Below are 19,956 nucleotides of genomic sequence, written 5' to 3'. Positions count from 1 at the left end.
TTAAAAATCTAAAACAGTTGTTTTGTTTGGTCGCATATCGAAACGCGACTCAAAACGGTTGCAAAAAAAAGCGAGACAATATTTTGTTAACAAAGGAATAAAGAACATTGACTTTTTATTATACAAAATATGTATGTTTCGTTTTGTGCTGATAAGCTACTGTTCTGCCATGTTTTAGTAACAGAATTTTATATAAAGAGAATATAAAGAGAATAAAATGCGAGACTATATGGTTGGACAACGATTTATATAAAATAGTCATGTATATAGTCGTATATATGAAAAGTATACACAAATAGATGTGTATAACTACATAATTTTGGTGAATGTTTCGTGAATATTTCATATATACACATTTTTCATTCTCTTTTGTGTGGAATTTCTTCATTCCTGTGTATACTGTATGTGTTCAATAAATATTCAGAATATACAGTATAAAATACGAAATATTCACTGGAATAAGCGATCAAACATTTATTAGATGAAAAATATGTAACAAATATTTAAAATTCACATCTTAATTCTGTTTATTTTTCTCAAGAGTACTTTGAACAAGTTGACGGTATTGTTCCGTCGATGATGCATTCAGTTCGTCAAAGAACGGAATCGTTTTGCTTATACGTTTCAGCCAAGCTGTTATCTTTGGGTATTTATCACTTGGAATTGGAGCATATACTTCAAGCAGAAGTGCAGTAATTGATACACTGATATCGGCAATTGTCAAATGATTTCCCACTAAAAACGGATCGGTTGCGAGAAATGCTTCCAAAATGTCATAAGCAGCATACATTGGAGTGATTTTGTCTTGGGGAATTTCTTTACCACCATCAAATAAGACATGTACAGAGCAATCGCGCAAACGTACAAACAAACTGGCGGCGTCAAAAAACAGACGTTGATTGCATTTGGCTCTCAATTGTAAATCTTTTGGATACAATGCATCATCTTTTGCGTATTTGTCCACTAAATAGGCGCAAATTGTGTGACTGTCCCAAATGGCGAAATCCCCATCGACCAATGTTGGAACGGTATGCTCGGGATTGAGCTAAAAATGAAGAAAAATCGTCGATATTAATCACATTCCAATCAATAATCACAGTATATAAATTACCTTTATGTATGGCTCTTTCAAATGCTCACCGTTCAACAAATCAACATCACTAACATTGAAAAATAAAATGTTCATATTTGAAATTGAATGAAATTTTAAATTATACAAAAAAGTTTAATTAATTTGTGAAAATTCTTACCGAAGTTCAAGCTCCAAATTTAGTAATTTTGCTACTGTTTTTACAACACGCACCGGTGGACTGAGATCCAAATTATATAAAACCAATTTGTTACTCATATTTATCACTGTTAATATGCGAACTGTGTCTTCGATCAAGTTTCAAAGCAGACTGCTTTGACTAGCGATTTGATGAGCCTCTATATATATATGTGTGTATTTCTCTTGTGTCATTTCAATAGTGTATCTCGTCTCTCTTGTTACATATCATTGTAAGATTACGAATAAACAATGGAACGGACTATAGGCAATGAACGTGACCACCTCATGGTGACTTGCAAGTTTTTTCGGTGATGAAAAAAAATGTGAAGTGGACAGCAAAATATGCGACAAAAACGATTGGTTATAATCTCACAAAGTGCCAAGTCATAAACTTAAGTGATGTTGTTATTTACTTGATAGTTGCATATCAAAGCGAAATCAGACATTTTTTTCCTATAGATTTGTAGTTGTAGTTGATACAAACTACAACAATAAATACAGTGAATCTAAAAATTGAATAGATGGCGTTGAGTGTGTTGAGAATTCTTCACGACAACAAACATTCAGTTTCACAAAAAATATTTTTTCGAGATGAAATAAAAATAAAAATTTTAATGTAAATTAATATAATTCTTTTTTAAATATAAAAATAATTTGTTTGAGTTTTTTTACTTTATTCTGATTCGTATTTTTTAATAATTGTCAATCGTTCACTTTCGACTGATCAATGTTATTATGAACGTTACCTGTCAAAAATTCAAAGTGAACGTCTATTTGGCAAGTGTCGTGCGCATTGTTTGTAAACAAACAAATTCATTGTGTACGCAGATTGATTGTGATATCGCATCGATTATTAAATATAATGTGATTGTTTTAGAATTTTCTCCTGAAATCCGTTCAGTCATCGAAAATTCATATCAGATAAGTTGGATTTTATTTTATTTTTGAATCGTTTCTTCTGTTCTTTTCTTTTAAATAAAAATTGATGCTTTGTGCTGTGCTCTCTATTTTTTTTATTGCAAAAAAATCTAGTCACCATTCAAATCAAAGATGACTCAATTTTTTTCACTTCAACGAGGGTTCTTGCTCATTCGGAGCTTCGATTCAACTTGCTGCATCCCGATCGTTTGCCACGACTGAATTTCCGAACTGTACATCAGCTCTTCAATAAATTGAGAACTTCAGGAACTCTGGCACGCAAAAAATGGACACTATCTGCTCAATCCATCGTTGCAAAGCAGCAGTTTGAACAGGTCGCTTGGGAACTTTTCACGGACGACACACACATGACAACGCGTATATATGGTTTCAACAAACGCATTCTTTGGTCTGACGAAAAGATTTTTCCAGTAAATGGATACTTCAACCGACAAAACTTTTGGTATGTTTTAACGATATTTTTTATATGTGGTATTTTCAATGTGCGCGTGTGATGCAAAGTGATATCATTTCAATTTTCATTTAAAATTAATATTTTTATTTTCGTAGGTTTCACCTTGCAATAGCCAAATGACGCCTATTGATTCAATAACGATTGGTATTCGCTTACTATTCAATAGGTATGACATAGCAAGTTTATATGAAACTCTCTTAATAATTTTTTTAATTTTTCAAGATTTTTTACCATTTACATGGGAGGCTTCTATGAAAAACACGGAAGACCGCTGAAATGGTAAAGTTTTTAATGAATGTGAAAAAAACTTCATGTTGCAGTATTATTTGGAGAAAAATAAGAGCTACTTTTTCTCCGCGACGATTCATTTCTTAGGAATAAAGCGATCGTCGTATATTGCGGATTGAAACAATTTATTCGATATTTATTAAATTAAATTCGTTATTTTCCATTTTTTAACAATAAAATGTCTCATCCGAAATATACGGCGATCGCTTTATGCCTAGCAAATGTCATACACAACGTACACATGAAACGTCATTGCACTGCTGTTAGAATTCACGTTAGTCTGTATTACTATGGATTAACCCTCTAATGCATTAATTTTTTTTCGACATGAGACTTATTTTTCTATGATTGTTTTGGTTTATAATTCCTTAAAAAAATAATCGAAATTCAAAAAATCGCATGGTTTTCTCAAAAATGCTATTGACAAAATTCGAGAACAATCAAAACCATTGTTTAAACTGCAGTAAAACTGCGATAAACAAAGAAAATGATAATTTTTTTGTCACATTTCTGTTTTCGAGTACAACCGTGTTTATAATTAAACAACCGATTTACATCCAGTTGTCAAATGACCGGAAAATGAAAGCCTGAACCCTACTGAATGTATTTTAATTCATAAATAAAATCTTTTTTTTTTAAATTATATATTTTATACAATGCCTAAAGGCAGGGCTATGCACTAGAGAGTTAATATGGATTACTACTCACAACATAGAATTACTTTAAACAAAAATGATTATTCTAGTACTGCTCTGCCCCCAGGTTTTATTAGTTAGTAACATTCTAATAACAAATCGAATAAAATCTCGGTTTTATTAAATAATAAAATTCTAATAATTTATTAGTTACTAAATAATAATTATTATTTATTAACATTTTATTAGTGAATAATTATTAGATTTTTAATAATTTAAAAATGTTACTAACTAATAAATAATAAAAAAATTTATTAAATTATTGGGGTAGTCTATGATTCGAATTAGTCAATCTGATGAAGATCGCATGATTGAACCCTGAATGAATTGGAAACGGAAAAATGGAAACGGAAACATCATTTTAATTTTAATTACCCCATTTTTATTAAACTAATAAAATGAAACCTTTTTCGAGTATAATTGGTTTTTGTTTTTTGTTGTTGTTTTTTTTATTGCCCGAACGTGAAAAATAACGTATTTTATGAAATTTGCCATCTTGAAGGCTAACTGTAGCACTAATCAAATGAAACGTTTTATTGACGGTATCATGATGACTGGTACAATATTCAAATTCAATCAAATTCCTATATCCATCTCGCACATCAGATGAAATGTAGCCAAGTCTCGGGTAACGATTGAATTGCTGATGACAATGCTGACGATATTGCTACAATTATAAAATAAATGTTTTAATCGATGGGAACTAGTATCGTATATTCCCCATACAAATTAATTTTTTATAAAGAGCACACAGACTCCGATACTGTGTATGCGTATGTATTGTAAATTTTGCACAAGCAGCTACGATTGACGACTGAGTGCAGAATTTGTAATACATACGCATACACAGAATCGGAGTCAGTGTGTTCCTTTGTACGTTTACACGAGCTGTATTAAAACACCACTAGTAACAGAAATCGGCGAGTTCTTTGGTAGATGTCGTATTGGTGGAATCGATAAAGAAAAATCTACGATATTACCGCTCATTGGTTTTAATATGGATAATTTTGTATTGCAACATATATTCTTCATACTTCTTTCGAAGTTCTCACTGTGACGCAATACTGTAAATCTGAATATATTCTGATATAAATTTTCAGTGACGCGTTCGTTCATATACATACAAAATGTTAATATTGCGTCGCCTCAAAAATAAAACACACAAACAAAAGACGTGTTAAATGTCGTCAAAAATCATAAAAATGTTCTGTTTTTAATTATTTCTATTATTTTCGTGTTGTTTACACATTGTCATCTCTCTTGTGGTGAAAGAGGCGACGCAATATTAACATGCTTTTATGATAAAATAAATCTCAGATCCTCTTTTCTCGTACCAAAAACTTTTCGTACCAATTTCCATAGCAATCCAATGAAAAACAAATTTACTCCAAAATATCATTCCAAGCGGAAAAATTTCGTAAAATTCAACAAATTTCTGAAAATGGTTGTCATCGTTGAATTCCTTGGGTCCGAATTATGTAAAATCAGTTGTCAAAGTAAATCAACAGAGTAAAAACCTAGCTCATTGCAGTTGATTACTAAGAAATCGAAACTCAGGTGGTCTTTCAAGTGCACATTTTACCCAATTTTCACCAAATAAAAGACTTTCAAAGCTTTTCAAAATGTGCATATTAAGCTCATTCATTTTTTCCAGATAAATGACGACTAACTTTGATTTTCATCGATTTTTCCACATTTTTCGAAGGTATAGTCATACTGATCTAACTCTTTCCGCTGAATTTTTTTTCGAAATTTCTTTCTTGTTTCGTTAACAGCAGCTAAATATCTTTTCAATAAGTCAAGAATTACCGTGATTTTGTTGAAAAAAACTCCGTCTACCTGTGATCAAAAATGACCGAAAAATTGAAAATTGGTCGACAAAAATCTGAACTTTGGAATGAATGACAGAGATATGACACATACGCCAAATCATCACATATTTAGTCCCCAACAAACGTCTAGTTTGTTGATTTTTTTTATGTACGCAATTTTTTTTTAAATTTGGATCAAGTGAAAAAATACATGGTCATTTTTCGCCGAAAATACCACATAACACGCCACCCTAGGGGCAGAGCAGTACTAGAAACAACAAATTTAATACACAACGTACACATGAAACGTCATTGTACTGCTGTTAGAATTTACGTAAGTGTGTATTACTATGGATTAATATGGATTACTACTCACAACATAGAATTACTTTAAACAAAAATGATTATTCTAGTAATGCTCTGCCCCTAGACGCCACCTGATGGACATTCAAAAAAAATTCAATTCTGACTTCGGATCCAGAAAGGTGAGTCTCATAACTTTCCAACGACATTTAAATCATTAAAATGCCTTGCAGATGACCAGAAAAATGTCCGATTGATAAAAAAATTCAAAAAGGGCCTCTCAAAAATGTTCGACCCCAAGCTAAAATCACTTACACAACCAATTTTTAAAAAATGTAAAAGTAGTTTGCGTAGTTTTCCATCTACTTTCGATAAAAAAAATCATTTCACGCAATTTAAAAGATGGTAAGGACAAAGTGCAAAAATAAGATCGCTATTACAGTAGCTTTTTTATATGAAATCTGTCACACTAACACCCTCACTCTATCTTTTGGCGAACTAAACAGAATAAAGTTTAATATAAAAGTAAAGTCTCCATCAGGATATTTTATACAGCCGGTGTCAAGATCAATAAAACTGTTAATAGAATCTGCCATTTTTACGCAATTTTGCGATGTGATTGCCAGATTAAGAATATAAATAAAATAAATGAACGGAATAAACGAACTTAACAGAACAGAATAATTCGCACGAGTGTATGACAAGTATGTAAGAGAACAATAACATTACGTTTTGTATCTGTCAAATGTCACACTCACACTTATGAGTTTACGTATGGAGATTTTAACAAAATCATTTCTACAAGATCTACACACTCTACACCCGAGGCTTTTTAAGTTAAATTAAAACGCATATAAATTTATGTTTTTTTTAAAATAGAAATTATCTAATGCTAATTGTGCTAACTTCACTTTCAAAACAAAAAAATGAAACAATTTATTAAATTATTTTTCAACAATTTTTGGAATAACATATGCGCTCATTCTCAAACTTGTGAAATAATATCTCATTCTATATATAGATGGCACTGTCTATACGAAGTTCGGCAAACAAAGCATTACGCTTATTGAGCGCATTACACCTCTTGCAAAAATACAAACAAATCATTCGACCAATTTTGGGTTTTTTCGGCATTTTTGGTACAATGACCATATTTTTAACATTATCTACGCGGTCCCTAGATTCCGAATATGGCCATATTTTTTTTCGAAAAAATAATTTCGGTGTTCAAAAATGGAAAAAAATGAATTTTGAGCGATATCTTTAAAATGCCAACTGGCGACCAAATTTTGAACTTTTTAAAATATTTTTGCGGATTCTTAATTTGGTGCCCGAGCACTACTGAAATATGCAAAAATCCCTTTCCAAAAGTCAGCGATATCGATTTTCATTTCTTTGGATGCTTGGAAAAGTTCATTAGTTAAGTCCTTTAATACCATAAATATTAGACTAGTTTTCAATCAGTTTAACGATCTCCTTACAAAAATACTCTTAAAGGTCACAAAAAGACAATGTACTAGCACCGAACCTCAATTTGATACAGTTAAAATCTGGAATTAAATACTGTCTCATCTTACATTGAACTCATTTACAACGAGACGACGATTCTTCATTACGGTTAAAATTGATTCTCGTTAAAACTCATTCGAATTATGATGAATCGTTTTATTTGCAGATTTTTCGTTTAGAATTTTACGCCAATTAATTTTTTAAACTATACTGTTCATCTCGCTTGTCAATGTGTAAACTTAAAACCCTGCCAAGTATATATTCTTGTTGTACATATACCGATCAATGAGTGTGTTCACTGTTCACGCAACATCAAACATTGTATGTAATTCAAAGCAAAGCCTTGGTTTCTATATTTGTGTTGAAATCGTCTGAAATCTTTATTATTTATTTGCACAATAAATTAGGAGGCACCCACTTGAATTTCATTGTATGTTTTAACCTTATTTTCAGTCACTCTTCAAAAGTTTATTATTTCCAGTACTTTATCTTAACGGTTTGCGGGTTCAGTCATTATCTGGATTATTAAAACATTTAACGAAAATCTACAGTTAAATTACACAACCAATCACGGCCAAACTTTAAAAATAAGCATAAAGCGAAAAGGGCTGAATAAGGCGTAGCCATATCGAATGAATGATATCAAGCTACGCCCCACTCAACAATCACCCAGTGACGACATTCGCTTGGATAATCTGTGTTCCATGTAAAAGTGCAACGAGAATGTACATATGAAATAGCTATATGAATCATAAGCATGGTAATGGTCTCTTAAACTGTACCGATTTACAATATGTGATAACCAGAGAGGAAAAAAGGGCAAGAAAAAACGGAAATCGACTGAAAATTTGCGCGTTTAAGTTCATCTTGTTAAAATTCGTCCTGCACAGTCAATGTGTTTATTTGTATTGCACAACTGGAAGGGATTTGCTGTGTTGGTTTATGCGTTTATGCAAAATGATTTAGTGTGTTGGAGGCGCTTACATTTCAACATTTGTGGTTTTTAGTTATGTACCACAGATTATTCATTCACATCCTTTGGTACTCGACGAAAGAGATGGAGAATGAAAATGGTACTTTTTGTCACTTATTGCGCTCGATCACTGAAAAAATACGTTTATAAAACGATTTTCACAAATTAAACGCTCGATTCGATTTAACCATAGCAGTCGTTTAGCATCCCGAGTTCGCGTTAAACGTATTTCAGTGAAGAAAATAAATACCGTGGAAAATTTAATTTTCACATTAAATACAACTATAGTTTAGTTTTATTTAAAAAATAAAGACAATTAATTTTATACAAAAAAAAACCAACTTTCTGAAATTTGTGAAAAAAAAATTTGTACGAAAAACAAAAATGCAAGAGAGTTCGAAATCATTTTTAATTAAAGATTTATTGCGTGACTTAGTTCACAATGTTGAATCATCGACGGCAGGTAGAAAGTATATCTCATTTCTAATTTATGATTTTTTTTAAATATCCCGTCGTTAACTTATTACAAAAAGTCATGAGCTCAAGTATTATTCTTTTTTTTGTGAATTATCTTTGAGAGAGAAAAATGAGAGCATCATTATTTTCATTGAATAAACAATATGAAAAGATAGAACACTTGTGATTCCAATCAAAACAATACGACACGTGTTTATTGTGCGATAATTTTATTTTTCTCTGACGAGTGCATCGGTTTTGATTTTTAATACCAATAATGAAACAATAAAAATTCACACACTTCAGATTCTGAAGTTGAACCTTTCTCAATATGCCTAAAATCAGTGAGAACGATTTTCTATGTGATGTTCAAAGCGTGAATCGATCAAATACATGTACGACAATATAGAAAAAAATAGACTAAAGGGACACTTGACATGTGCAAAACTAATGATGCTGCTCAAAAGGGTGCCGTCATTGTATTATATTAAACTAATTTGGATTATTCGCAATCATTACTACTTTTATTTCTAAAAATACAAATTATATTCAAAACGAAATGTGATTGTTGTTTGCTTGTTGTTTAGACTTGGAACCAAATTTAGACGAAACTGACGAAAATATAAATGTTGACATCGAAGAAAGGTCGTCATCGGAATCAGATTTTACCGATTATCAACCTCCAGTAACATCGATGCAATTGAATATTGGAAACAGCCGAATGAACGACATGTTTCCCAAGCATAATTTGCTAAATGAAAATCAAAGATTGACGTCTGACCTTAAATCTGGATTTCAAACACACGTCCTTAAAGTTGGACGGAAGCCACGCCGTCGACGAACTGCGTTTACTCATTCGCAGTTGGCATATTTGGAACGTAAATTTCGATGTCAGAAATATTTATCGGTTGCCGATCGAAGTGATGTCGCTGATGCACTGAATTTAAGCGAAACTCAAGTGAAAACATGGTATCAAAACCGACGGTATGTTGTTTTTATAGTTTTGTTTTGAATGTTTAGAAATTTTTTCTAATTTACCATCAGAACCAAATGGAAAAGGCAGAATCAACTAAGACTAGAGCAGTTGAGACATCAAGCAACAATCGATAAAGATATTTTGTCGTCGACCGGTGATCATAATAGTATGTTATTATATTATAATTGTAATTAATGAAAAAAATAAGATATTCTGTCCATTGATTGATTGGAATTTAATTGATTTGAATCTATTGGTTTCTATTTTGTAGCTGCAACTTCAATGGCGTGCTGTCCACCTACGTCACTTTCATCATTTTCTGCACCAAACTCTTGCACATTTTTGACATCAGCCGCGGCTGCCGCAGCTATTTTCCGAAATGTTGGCTATGTTCATGGCTGCCCCTTGTAAAATATATCGCAACAGCATCGAACTCATTCTTGAAATAATTTTAATTTTGTGCAATAGATTTTTTGATCGATCAATAAATACTTTTTCCTCACAAACAAAAACCATCTGATGTTATTCACTCCAGCATTACACACGACAACATTTTTAAATCACAATCGTACAAATCTAAAAACAGAACGAAAATTACCCTCACATGAAAAATGAGACCGCATGATTATTTCTGAATGCCTTAAAGGCGTTTAACTTTAAATAATCTCTAATTGGCACCACAATGCAGAAAAGAAAATTCAAAATAACAAAGTCATTATTCATTAAATCTAAATCTGAAAATGAAACGATTCCAAAAACTCACCCTTAAACATGGTAATGCCAATAAAATTGTTGATTTGCGTTAAAAAAATGTGTATTTACTGTAATCATAACAATCTCTCCCGCTGTTCACATAACCTTTATGTATTATTCAACCGTAATTGCTTTTCAATAGAATGGCATCAGCAATCAACGAATGAACTCCCACTTTTGTGTGTATATCCGTATTTTCCTGTTATTCATTCATTTAATGTAAACCCCTTTAATCAGAGCATCACATAGCGTGTGATTGTTTGTTTGATTACATACACAAATGAACGAAATGATAGGAGTACACACGATATGTTTGAATGAAGTTGAATCACATGCATGATGCAGACACGATGCTACAAAGTGGATGACAATGCCAACATAACAATCTTGTTTAAATGTAAATTGTCGATTTGTTTGTAGCATTTTATCTACGGAAATTATGAGTCAAATGAACGAATTTAGTTCTTTTCAATTTTCAAAGTTGTCTGCAAGAGATTCGCAGAGAAGAAATAAACATATTTAATTCAACGATTCAAATCAGTATGAGACAAATTTTTGGTTTTACACAATGTTTTCCTGCACAAAATTGGGGTCAATATGGTGAAAAAAACTATAACAAATCTGGGAAAAATAGATTTATTTATAACATATTATTTGGAGCCATATATCTATCCAAATGTGGTTAGATACACATTGACTTTTCCAAGTAGTAATAACGGTTGGATCTATCGTAGGTTACCCATTCAATATCCTTATTTTCACCTATTGAATTTCCGACGGCGTTCATACAAATTGCGTAGGATCGTTTTCTTATTGTATTAGGGTGGGTTTTTTCGCGACAATTTTTGAAAAATATTCAGCTACTTCTCGGGAAGAAAAATCCAAACAAATACTTTCTCAATAATTGAATTTTTGATCTGCACATTTTTATTTAAGACATCATGAAAACATGAAATTTGTATGAAAAGCATATGAAAAAAAAATCAGCTGCCCAATTAATTTTTGAAAATTGTCTGACAAGCTACCCTGTATAGGTACGATATGAAGCATAAAACCGTCAGGCATCTAGTTTTTCCAACTCAAGTTTGTCAAGCAATGGCAAGATTTTTGAAGCGCACATTCATGAATCGTCTTTTATGTGCGAGCACGATAAAAAGATGCGGGAACATTTTCTGAATTATTCATTATGCTTGTGCATACATAAAGAATTGTGCGAAACTTTGAATTTGCAAGCAAAGTTATTGTTTGCCATTGACATAATCTTGTCGCCATAATTAAGAGAGCAGCGTAAATAGAGAAGAGCAGCAAAACTCAATTTATTCTAGCATTTAGAAATGATAATTTCAAGACGACCAAATTAGAGTGGATAATGATTTACCGTCGTATTTTATGGCATATCATGAGTTTCGATGAGTTTATAACGATGATCTTTTATTTTGTGTATGTTTTATGCATCGCCATAATTATGCGCAACATGAATACGGTGATTCAAACAAGAGAAAAATATAATTTAACAGTATACAGCATATCCAAGAGAGAGAGAAAAAAATGCAAAGAAACTTAAAATCAGATGTTAACAAAAACAAATTTACTAAGTTTTAGATATGAAGCAGCCCACAATGTAAATAACAAAACGAAATTGCCGCAACATTTTATGATATAATGATCAAAAAAAAATTGTGAATGGTATGACATTATGTCAACACTTAGAAGTTGTTTTCGGGAGGTGTGCTATATAATTGAGATGATAAAGGCAATTCCGAGTGGTTGATATCTAGCCATTCGCTTTGTTCATTCAATTGTAATTGAATTTTATGCGAACACTCTTGATTTTCTCTGAATGGATTCCGGCAAATAGCGGTGAAGTTTTAACAATGTGCATAATGAGGGGTGGTAAAATACAAAAACAAAGCACTTGGAAAAGAGTGAGTGATACTTTTGCTTGCGGCTGGAAACTAATTTGCAAATAAATCCCCTGATTATTTTGTTTCCATTTAACAAAATTCGATGGTAGCTGAGCTAGTAGCTGAGTAATATCCAGTGAGTATGTTTTCATTCCAATTTATGGACATTTTGAGTGGTTGATCTTTGTAAATAGTCCATGCAATCACCCACACCTTTTGACAATAATGTAGTAAAATAATCAATGAAAATGTAAACAACTTTTTTCTTTAGGTATAAGACATATTTTATTTTTTGTTAAGCCTTAAGTTTATTTTGCACAATCAATCAATTCAATGTATTTTTTTAATGTTTAGTCTTTTTTGCTTTTACTATTGGTTTTTTTTTACAAGCGAAAACATGTCAATTTATGCACAATTTATTATTACTATTAAGCTATGTTGGGTGGGAAAAAGACAGATGAAGTGCCGATAATTTTTTTTCGGGCAAAATTGAACGTTCCAAAGTAAAATAGCCAATGAAAAGTAAGTAAGTTGTTTATAAAAATTGATTGAAATTTAAGTAACTTAGTAATAATACTGCTAAATATCTACTTTATATGCAGTCAATTAGACATCAATGAAGATCATCTTCTTAGCTGTGAACCAAAGTAATTTAAAACGAAACTAATATGATTTTGTGACATTTATACCTTTTTGTCTATAGATTTAGACGATACTTAGGTGAGATGATTCGACTGCTTCCCCCACCATAAAACTCGACGAAAAAAAAAACGAAAATACTCGGCATCCTATTATGTACCAGTCAATCCGACTCCAGAGTACGTAATTGAAAAGAAATCAGACAAAATATCTGTTTCCACCCAAAAAGACAATAAAATGTGAAATATTTTTTACGAGACATCGTTTCTGTTTGCTGTGGTTTTTGACCTCGGTCACAAAAATTGATTATTAGAAATTTCACATTTCTACCAGACCAGCTATTGTTTGCGTGCATCTTTTTTTTTGTGGCGAACTATTTTGTTGATGTTGAATGTAATTATGTGACGATGCTCGCTTCTTATAAATAGTTTTCGTTATTGCATTCCTTAAAAAAACGAATCGACGAAAGTATTGTTTTTCGTATTTTCCTTATTATTATAATTCGTAAATTGCAAATGCTAGTTAAATGTGGTTGAAATTTTGGTGGTTAAAATAACCGGGTATACAAAAGTTTAGGTCATGATATAATATTGATAATATTTTATGAACTCAAAACCACGTGATTAATTTTTGTTTTGTTATCGTATACTTTTGACGTCAAATTTGATTTGAAAATTGTTCCTCAAATGAAATATATTTATATGAAACGCGAACACTCATAATAAAAAAGCAAACAGTTTTGAAATATCGTATACTTGTTTTCAAATATCAATGTATGGTAGCACTCACTTTAGATAGCGAACATTTGTAAAAGATGAACAAAAAAAATCATGTATAAATCGAAAACATTGCAATGGGAATGAACCATGGCGGTGTTTGCTTGAAAAAGAAAATAAATGAAATTATCTAATAAACGATTCGTGTATCAAACAGAATATGCACCATTTCACCAGAGTTTACCTACTAAAATGCGACTTAATATTAGTGTTAGTTATTCGTATGCTTAACTTTGATTTGAACTTGATGGTTCTTCATCTCACGCAAAGTAACGTGATTACGATGTTGTATACCTCAAATTGTGCGTTATTATTTATGGGCTGTTATGACTATACATATTGTTAACGTCATAGTTTTGTTGATCGTAGTTTGATAATCCATATCCCATTGGATCTTGACCACCTGGCGACATAATTGGTGTTGAAGCACCTGAAGATGATGGATGCATGGAGAATGGTGATGCGCTAGCCGCTTTTTTCGCAGCGTACATATTCGCCTCTTCTTGAGCTTTTCCAATGTTCTTCTTATAGCGAATGCGCTTGTTACCGAACCAGTTGCAAATTTGCGACACCTGTGAACGAAAGAAGCAAAAAGATAAATTATGAGATTTTTTCATTGATTAATTGGATACAGAAATTAATAAAAAAATATTCTATACTATTATGCTTTGAAAAAAGAGAAAGACAAATTCATTCAAATATTAGAATAGAGATTTTATTGTGGATTTGTTGGTTTTAAATTAAAACTACTTAAAACGTATGTAGTTTAGATAAATTTTTTAAGTACACAGCAAATGTAGTTCGGCTTGAATATTTGACCTTTAAATTGTTTAAATCAAAACCTTTAACTTTGATCGTTTATTCATTTCAAATTTTATTTAATTCGTATACATGGAATTACCGAGAGAAAAAAATGTTGCATTGAATTTGTTCGTTTTTCTATCTGAATTCTGTTTATGTGCTTGAATCTCTTAAAATGTATATTTAAACTAACCACCCATTTTTTTTTTTTTTTTTGTTATCAGTTTTTAAGAATACATTTTTTCACTCGTTGCCGACTTGACATTTGACCCGAATGATGTACTCTTTATAGAGTTTCTATGACAATCATCAAATTAAGATGAAGATAAATTGACAATTGCAACCACAAATCTCGTACTTTATCGTATGTGCAATACATTTTATGTATACCAAAATCATTTTTATTACATTTATAAATGTTAGTCAAAATTTACTTAGAAATTAATCATTAAACATTACTGGTATACAAATGTTCTTTTTCATTGGAAAATTGTGACACAAATATTACACTTGCAAGGGCGAAAAAACCGACACTCTTTCAAATTATAGTTTAAATGAACCGCTGATTAATATTATTTCTGTGATAGAGGCTGGGATAGCAAAGATTCAGCAGAGAAAAGATACCGGCAATATAATATTTTCTTGTTTTTTTTTTTCGGAAAAAATGTATTACGGAATTTTGAAAATAAAAATGTAAATTTATTCAAAATGGCAACGTGATTTTTAGAAAAAGTTTATTTCAATTTTGGTGTGTTTATATACAGCGTTTTGATACTGTATGTCCACGTTTTTGTTATATTTGTGTGAGAAACATCCAAAAGCAAGTCAAAAAATAACTTTGATTCGCACAAAATAATACATGTTTAATTTTTTTTCTGTGAATAACACATTACGTGAATATATTGAGAATATTTATTTTTTATTTGAGCAATCAAATGTAAACGATTTTGGAAAAAGATTTGTCATTGATTTTTGTTTCCTTTGTTTTTGAATATTTAAAAGGAATCGTATACTGTAGTTACAGATCGTATAATTAGAAGAAATTTTTTTCGAAAGAATTCAGAACGAAAGCGAAAATTCATATGAGAAAATGTCTCAAAACAAACAAATTCAAAACTCAAACAACTTTTCATGTGCTGACTTATTCACACTTCGCGGCCCCAATTGCTTATTTTAAGCATACATTGACTTGTCTTATCAAATAATTTTCATGTTCATTTCATTCGTATTACACTGTTCATTTTGAATTATTGAATAATATAGCTTTCACGTATAATATATTAAGTATAAATTATTTTAGCTGTATTTTTTTACGTATAATTGGTTATTTGTATACATGGTTTTCGATTAGATTTCACTTGAATGCTTTTGCCCTAATTATTATTTAAAATCCATTCGTTGGTGTTGATTAAGAGATGCAACAAAACGCGCCACGAATATAAGTCAAAATTATAATTCTCGAATAGACATTTGAAAAAAACAATGAAAAAAACAATGAAAAGTAATAAAACAGAAATTCATTTCAAAAAAAATCACATTTTAGTTTTCGGGAAGAAGAACAATGAATTAAAAAGAAAAAAGCCGAATGTAACATTCGTGAAAATAATACTTTGACCGCTGAAAACTAAATTTGGCTAAGTGTCTTCAGTTAATCGTGGCTGTATGTTTTTATGTGCGGTAGAGTGCGTTGTGTGCATGCTCCATTGAATTGGATATACCAAAATTTATCCTCATGGACTGAGATCTTGATGCAAACTTGGATCATAACCCATGCTACCGTCGTATGCTTGCTGTGGATCATAACCTGAGCCCAACGAATAACCCATGGAATCTTGTGTTGGCGCTGGAGACATCATTGGCGTTGCTATATAATATTTTCAGATTAGTAAGTCTTCAATTATATAAATCGATTATCGTTAATTAAAGTGCATAAACTTATTTGGTGAAAGTGTTACCTGCACCAGAAGGCGGACCACCCATGGAATATGGCGATGCTCCCGCTGCTTTTTTCGCAGCATATAAATTCGCTTCTTCTTGAGCTTTGCCAATATTTTTCTTATAGCGAATGCGCTTGTTACCAAACCAGTTTGACACTTGAGAAACCTAAGTGACGCCAAATCGATAAGAAAGAGATGGAACATTAATGTGATGCGCCAATGCAAATGCAAATGGTACAGTTTCAAACGATTGCAAATAAAATGAAAATGAATGTTGATTAGTAAATGAATTCAATCCAATGCAATTAAAGAAAATAAAGCACACAGTGTTCGAACGAATAACTCGGTAGACTCCCGAATGAAATGTGTTCGCTTTGAAGATAATTTGTTTGTTTGTTCAAATGCGGTGGGATGTGCACAATTCCTTAGTTTCCCTTTTGTTTTCCACAAAAGTAGAGATATAAGAATGTACATAATATCGTCGCAAAACAATTATATATTTTTTTCAGCTGCTGTGTTTATTTCGTTCGACAGATTGAAAGAGAATTAAAATTATTATTTGATTAGTTTTGACTAGGTATTATCTACGAAAGCTATTTTAAAACGTAAAGGAAAACAAAAAGTAAAGAAAATTGCACATACCCCACGCTTCGTTCATTTGTGATTTGGAAAAGCTATTCGTCTGGTCAACACATTACACAAATAATCACACGATATATACATTTGCAGTAATTGCAATCTTTTTTACACGATCACGAACATTTCAATTTTGGTGATGTTTAGTTTTTAGTTTAAATGTTATTATTAAGTAAGATGAGAGCACAAATCAGATTCAAATTTTCATGTTGTTGTTTTCTTTTTTAAAATTGAACACTGAGATACGTTTAAGATGTTGCACCATTTCTTCAAATATTGATGAAAAAAAGTGATGTAAGAGAATTCAGAATCAGTGTTAGAAACCGATTACAAAAAACAAGAATTTTGTATTTTCAATAAGTTATGAAAATGTTTTAAATTATTTATAGTCATCGTATATTCCGAGCAAAAATAAAGAAAAACCGTATAAAGCGACCGCCGTAACACCATCGTATGTTATCAAAATTCTGATGTTATACGATGGCGTGAAACGAATAAAAGGAATGATCAATCGAAGTGTCGATTGAAAGGATTTATGTATATGAACGATCAATACATGTAAGAATGTGTGTAGATGAAAAGCAATTTCTTCGATATTGAATGCCATTACTTACCGTAATACCACATTTACGTGCCAGGTCTTCTTTGGCCTCTTCGGAAGGATATGGATTGCTTAGGTGACTGTAGAAGTATTCGTTTAATATTTCGGATGCTTGTTTGCTGAAATTGCGACGTTTTCGACGTGCATCCAAAAAGCGTGAGCGCAGTATCATGACCGCCTCACATGTCGATTGTTTCAACTGCATTTGAATGGAACCGAATTTCTTGTGAATGATCTGAACCATGCGCTCGATTTCTTTTGGAGTAATTGGTCTGAATACAAAATAGAAAAGATTAAAATTAGATTTCGATTGGGGGCATGGAATTTTGATTAGATCTAATCGCAAGTACCTGGTACGACTTTGTTCACGAAGCAAATTCATAACATGAGTTGTGAATTCGTTGCACGCTTGTTCATATTTTTCCAATTCTTGGTGGTATATCAGTCGAATTTGTGCCAATTTAGCACGATAATCAGAATGTTCGATTGCATTATCCTGACCATCCAAAGACAGTGACGACCCTTGACTGGCGGCTGCTGCTGAAGCGGCAGCATTGGCACCGCCACCTTTTTCGGGACCGGCAACACCTTCAGCAATCAACATATTATCCAAACGTAAGATTTGTGGATCTGGAGGTTCCTCTTCTTGTGTGTTACGGAGCGATAGAACTACAAACATATTTTCAACATATATAATTGGTCGCAGTTTATGAATCCGAATGCAAACGATGAGCACATAGAAAATGGCATTCAATTGATAAATGTTAGAAAATGTAAAAAAAAAACTCTTTAATTACCGGCCTTATCCTTAACTTCGCATAGAACCACGAACAATGCTTGTTTCATTCGATGACAATTCAAGGTATGTTTTCGAGCTTGTGCTTCGTCCAACGATTGCTCGGTGATGTTCATAATTTGTTGCAAAATCTCGCCGATATCTTGTTTGCGACCATGATTTTCATTTTCAGCGCCTTCATTTGGATTTGGCATTCCATAACTCTGCATGGGCATGCCATGGCCCATCATACGACTTGGATCGGTATCCATTTTGAATATTTTTGTTCACACGCAAATGACAGTGTACAGATATTTCTCTGTGGAATTTTCAAAAAAAAAAATTGAAAAAAAACTTAGCGTTCAATCAGATTTGGTTTGAGTGCATTAAACTATGGATGAAAAGAATCAAACTCAGCAGGACATTGAGCCGGACAACAAATATTGGATGGCAAATGAACAATAAAAGATATTGAAAAGGTAGAGAAGATTGAAAATACGAGAAAGGCGACAAAAAAGAATTATACTTAAGCCTGACATCATGGGGTTTTGTTTGATACTTTTTGCTCTTTCTCTCTACTTTTTTTTTCTATATAAATGGCTTTTTGCACATATGCCAATTTTGTTTATTGTTTTGTCGAGAAAGTCACTAAGAAGATTACCATTGTGTTTTTTTGAAAATAAAACGAAGTCAAATTGCTTGAAGCTCAAAAAAATATTGAACTCGGAAAATTATTTAAAAATATATATATATATATGGATAAAATATGTCAAAAAATCTCTACATTTCGATTATTCAACTTTATTCACTGGTATATGTATATGTATATAGCCATAACTGACAACCCATCATCTGTCAATCAAAATACAAATATTGACGAATATGTGTGTGCACAAAACAAAAACAACAGAATCGCGTCCAAACACATTTTGCGTAAACGCAAATAAAAATATATGCGGAAATAATGTAGAAAAAATGAATAAATGTTTTAGAAAAAAAATGTAAATTTGTTTGGAGTCGATTTTCAAAATGGAGACTGCAAACGCTACATGTACAAAATGTACCTGCGAGATGTTTGAGATGTTCAGAAACAAGCCAGAAAAAAAAAACTCTTTATTGTTCACACACTTACAGCAACAGCGCACACAGTACGGAATGAAGAAAAATGTCTACTCCACAATAATCAAACGATAGGGAACAGTTCTATCTCGTATACACTTTGTATTTAATTTGCACAATGAAAAAAAAAGAGCACAAAAACTAATTCATCATCCGAAAAAGTCTTGAACTACTTTCTGGAATCAGAAATAATAATTTTTTTAAACCAAAAAATGACACAGTCAACAACCAAGCAAATGCACAACAAATCTTTTTCGATAGCCGTAGTTCAATGGCGGCTGTCTTCTATCGCTTGTATCCAAAAAAAATTATACAAGTTCTTTCTTGTTGTTTTTCTCTTT

General features: G+C 31.8%; 3 protein-coding genes across 5 annotated transcripts; 1 reads left to right on the top strand and 2 right to left on the bottom strand.

Annotated features, from left to right (window-relative positions):
- Positions 1-449: 449 nt before the first annotated feature.
- On the bottom strand, positions 450-1,560 carry LOC116342350 (glutathione S-transferase 1-like). Its single transcript, XM_031769915.1, has 3 exons — positions 1,251-1,560; positions 1,112-1,160; positions 450-1,045 (listed from the first exon to the last, which is right to left on the bottom strand). Exons 1-3 carry the CDS (start codon positions 1,346-1,348, stop codon positions 518-520), a joined length of 675 nt encoding a protein of 224 aa, XP_031625775.1. The 5' UTR covers positions 1,349-1,560; the 3' UTR covers positions 450-517.
- A 7,036-nt stretch (positions 1,561-8,596) lies between these two features.
- On the top strand, positions 8,597-10,289 carry LOC116342595 (barH-like 2 homeobox protein). The gene is made up of 4 exons (XM_031770275.1): positions 8,597-8,705; positions 9,286-9,682; positions 9,743-9,840; positions 9,946-10,289. Exons 1-4 carry the CDS (start codon positions 8,627-8,629, stop codon positions 10,083-10,085), a joined length of 714 nt encoding a protein of 237 aa, XP_031626135.1. The 5' UTR covers positions 8,597-8,626; the 3' UTR covers positions 10,086-10,289.
- A 2,347-nt stretch (positions 10,290-12,636) lies between these two features.
- Positions 12,637-19,940, bottom strand: LOC116342309 (homeobox protein extradenticle-like). 3 transcript variants are annotated; one of them, XM_031769849.1, is made up of 6 exons: positions 19,561-19,940; positions 18,519-18,815; positions 18,072-18,390; positions 17,735-17,993; positions 16,503-16,650; positions 14,590-16,411 (listed from the first exon to the last, which is right to left on the bottom strand). In XM_031769849.1, the coding sequence occupies exons 2-6, from the start codon at positions 18,766-18,768 to the stop codon at positions 16,278-16,280; spliced, it is 1,110 nt and encodes a 369-aa protein (XP_031625709.1). In that variant the 5' UTR covers positions 18,769-18,815; positions 19,561-19,940; the 3' UTR covers positions 14,590-16,277. The 3 variants fall into 3 exon arrangements, with proteins under 3 accessions (XP_031625710.1, XP_031625709.1, XP_031625708.1); XM_031769848.1 differs by having other exon boundaries at positions 19,629-19,938; XM_031769850.1 differs by lacking the exons at positions 14,590-16,411; positions 16,503-16,650 and adding an exon at positions 12,637-14,318 and having other exon boundaries at positions 19,629-19,928.
- Positions 19,941-19,956: the final 16 nt, after the last annotated feature.

The sequence above is a fragment of the Contarinia nasturtii genome, unplaced genomic scaffold, assembly GCF_009176525.2.
Source record: "Contarinia nasturtii isolate CC-2019 unplaced genomic scaffold, AAFC_CNas_1.1 Cnas_scaffold_864, whole genome shotgun sequence".
NCBI lineage: Eukaryota > Metazoa > Arthropoda > Insecta > Diptera > Cecidomyiidae > Contarinia > Contarinia nasturtii.
The sequence above is the reverse complement of the archived record's forward strand: the minus strand, read 5'-3'. Positions and strand labels throughout refer to the sequence as shown.

Coding starts and splice junctions, on each gene's coding strand:
- LOC116342309 (XM_031769849.1), bottom strand. CDS start 18,768: ATGGATACCGATCCAAGTCGTATGATGGGCCATGGCATGCCCATGCAG. Junction 18,391..18,518: donor CGAAGTTAAGGATAAGGCCG/GTAATTAAAGAG, acceptor ATATGTTTGTAG/TTCTATCGCTCCGTAACACA. Junction 17,994..18,071: donor CGTGAACAAAGTCGTACCAG/GTACTTGCGATT, acceptor TTTTGTATTCAG/ACCAATTACTCCAAAAGAAA.
- LOC116342350 (XM_031769915.1), bottom strand. CDS start 1,348: ATGAGTAACAAATTGGTTTTATATAATTTGGATCTCAGTCCACCGGTG. Junction 1,161..1,250: donor AATTTGGAGCTTGAACTTCG/GTAAGAATTTTC, acceptor TTTCAATGTTAG/TGATGTTGATTTGTTGAACG. Junction 1,046..1,111: donor TGAAAGAGCCATACATAAAG/GTAATTTATATA, acceptor CTTCATTTTTAG/CTCAATCCCGAGCATACCGT.
- LOC116342595 (XM_031770275.1), top strand. CDS start 8,627: ATGCAAGAGAGTTCGAAATCATTTTTAATTAAAGATTTATTGCGTGAC. Junction 9,683..9,742: donor ACATGGTATCAAAACCGACG/GTATGTTGTTTT, acceptor ATTTACCATCAG/AACCAAATGGAAAAGGCAGA. Junction 9,841..9,945: donor GTCGACCGGTGATCATAATA/GTATGTTATTAT, acceptor TCTATTTTGTAG/CTGCAACTTCAATGGCGTGC.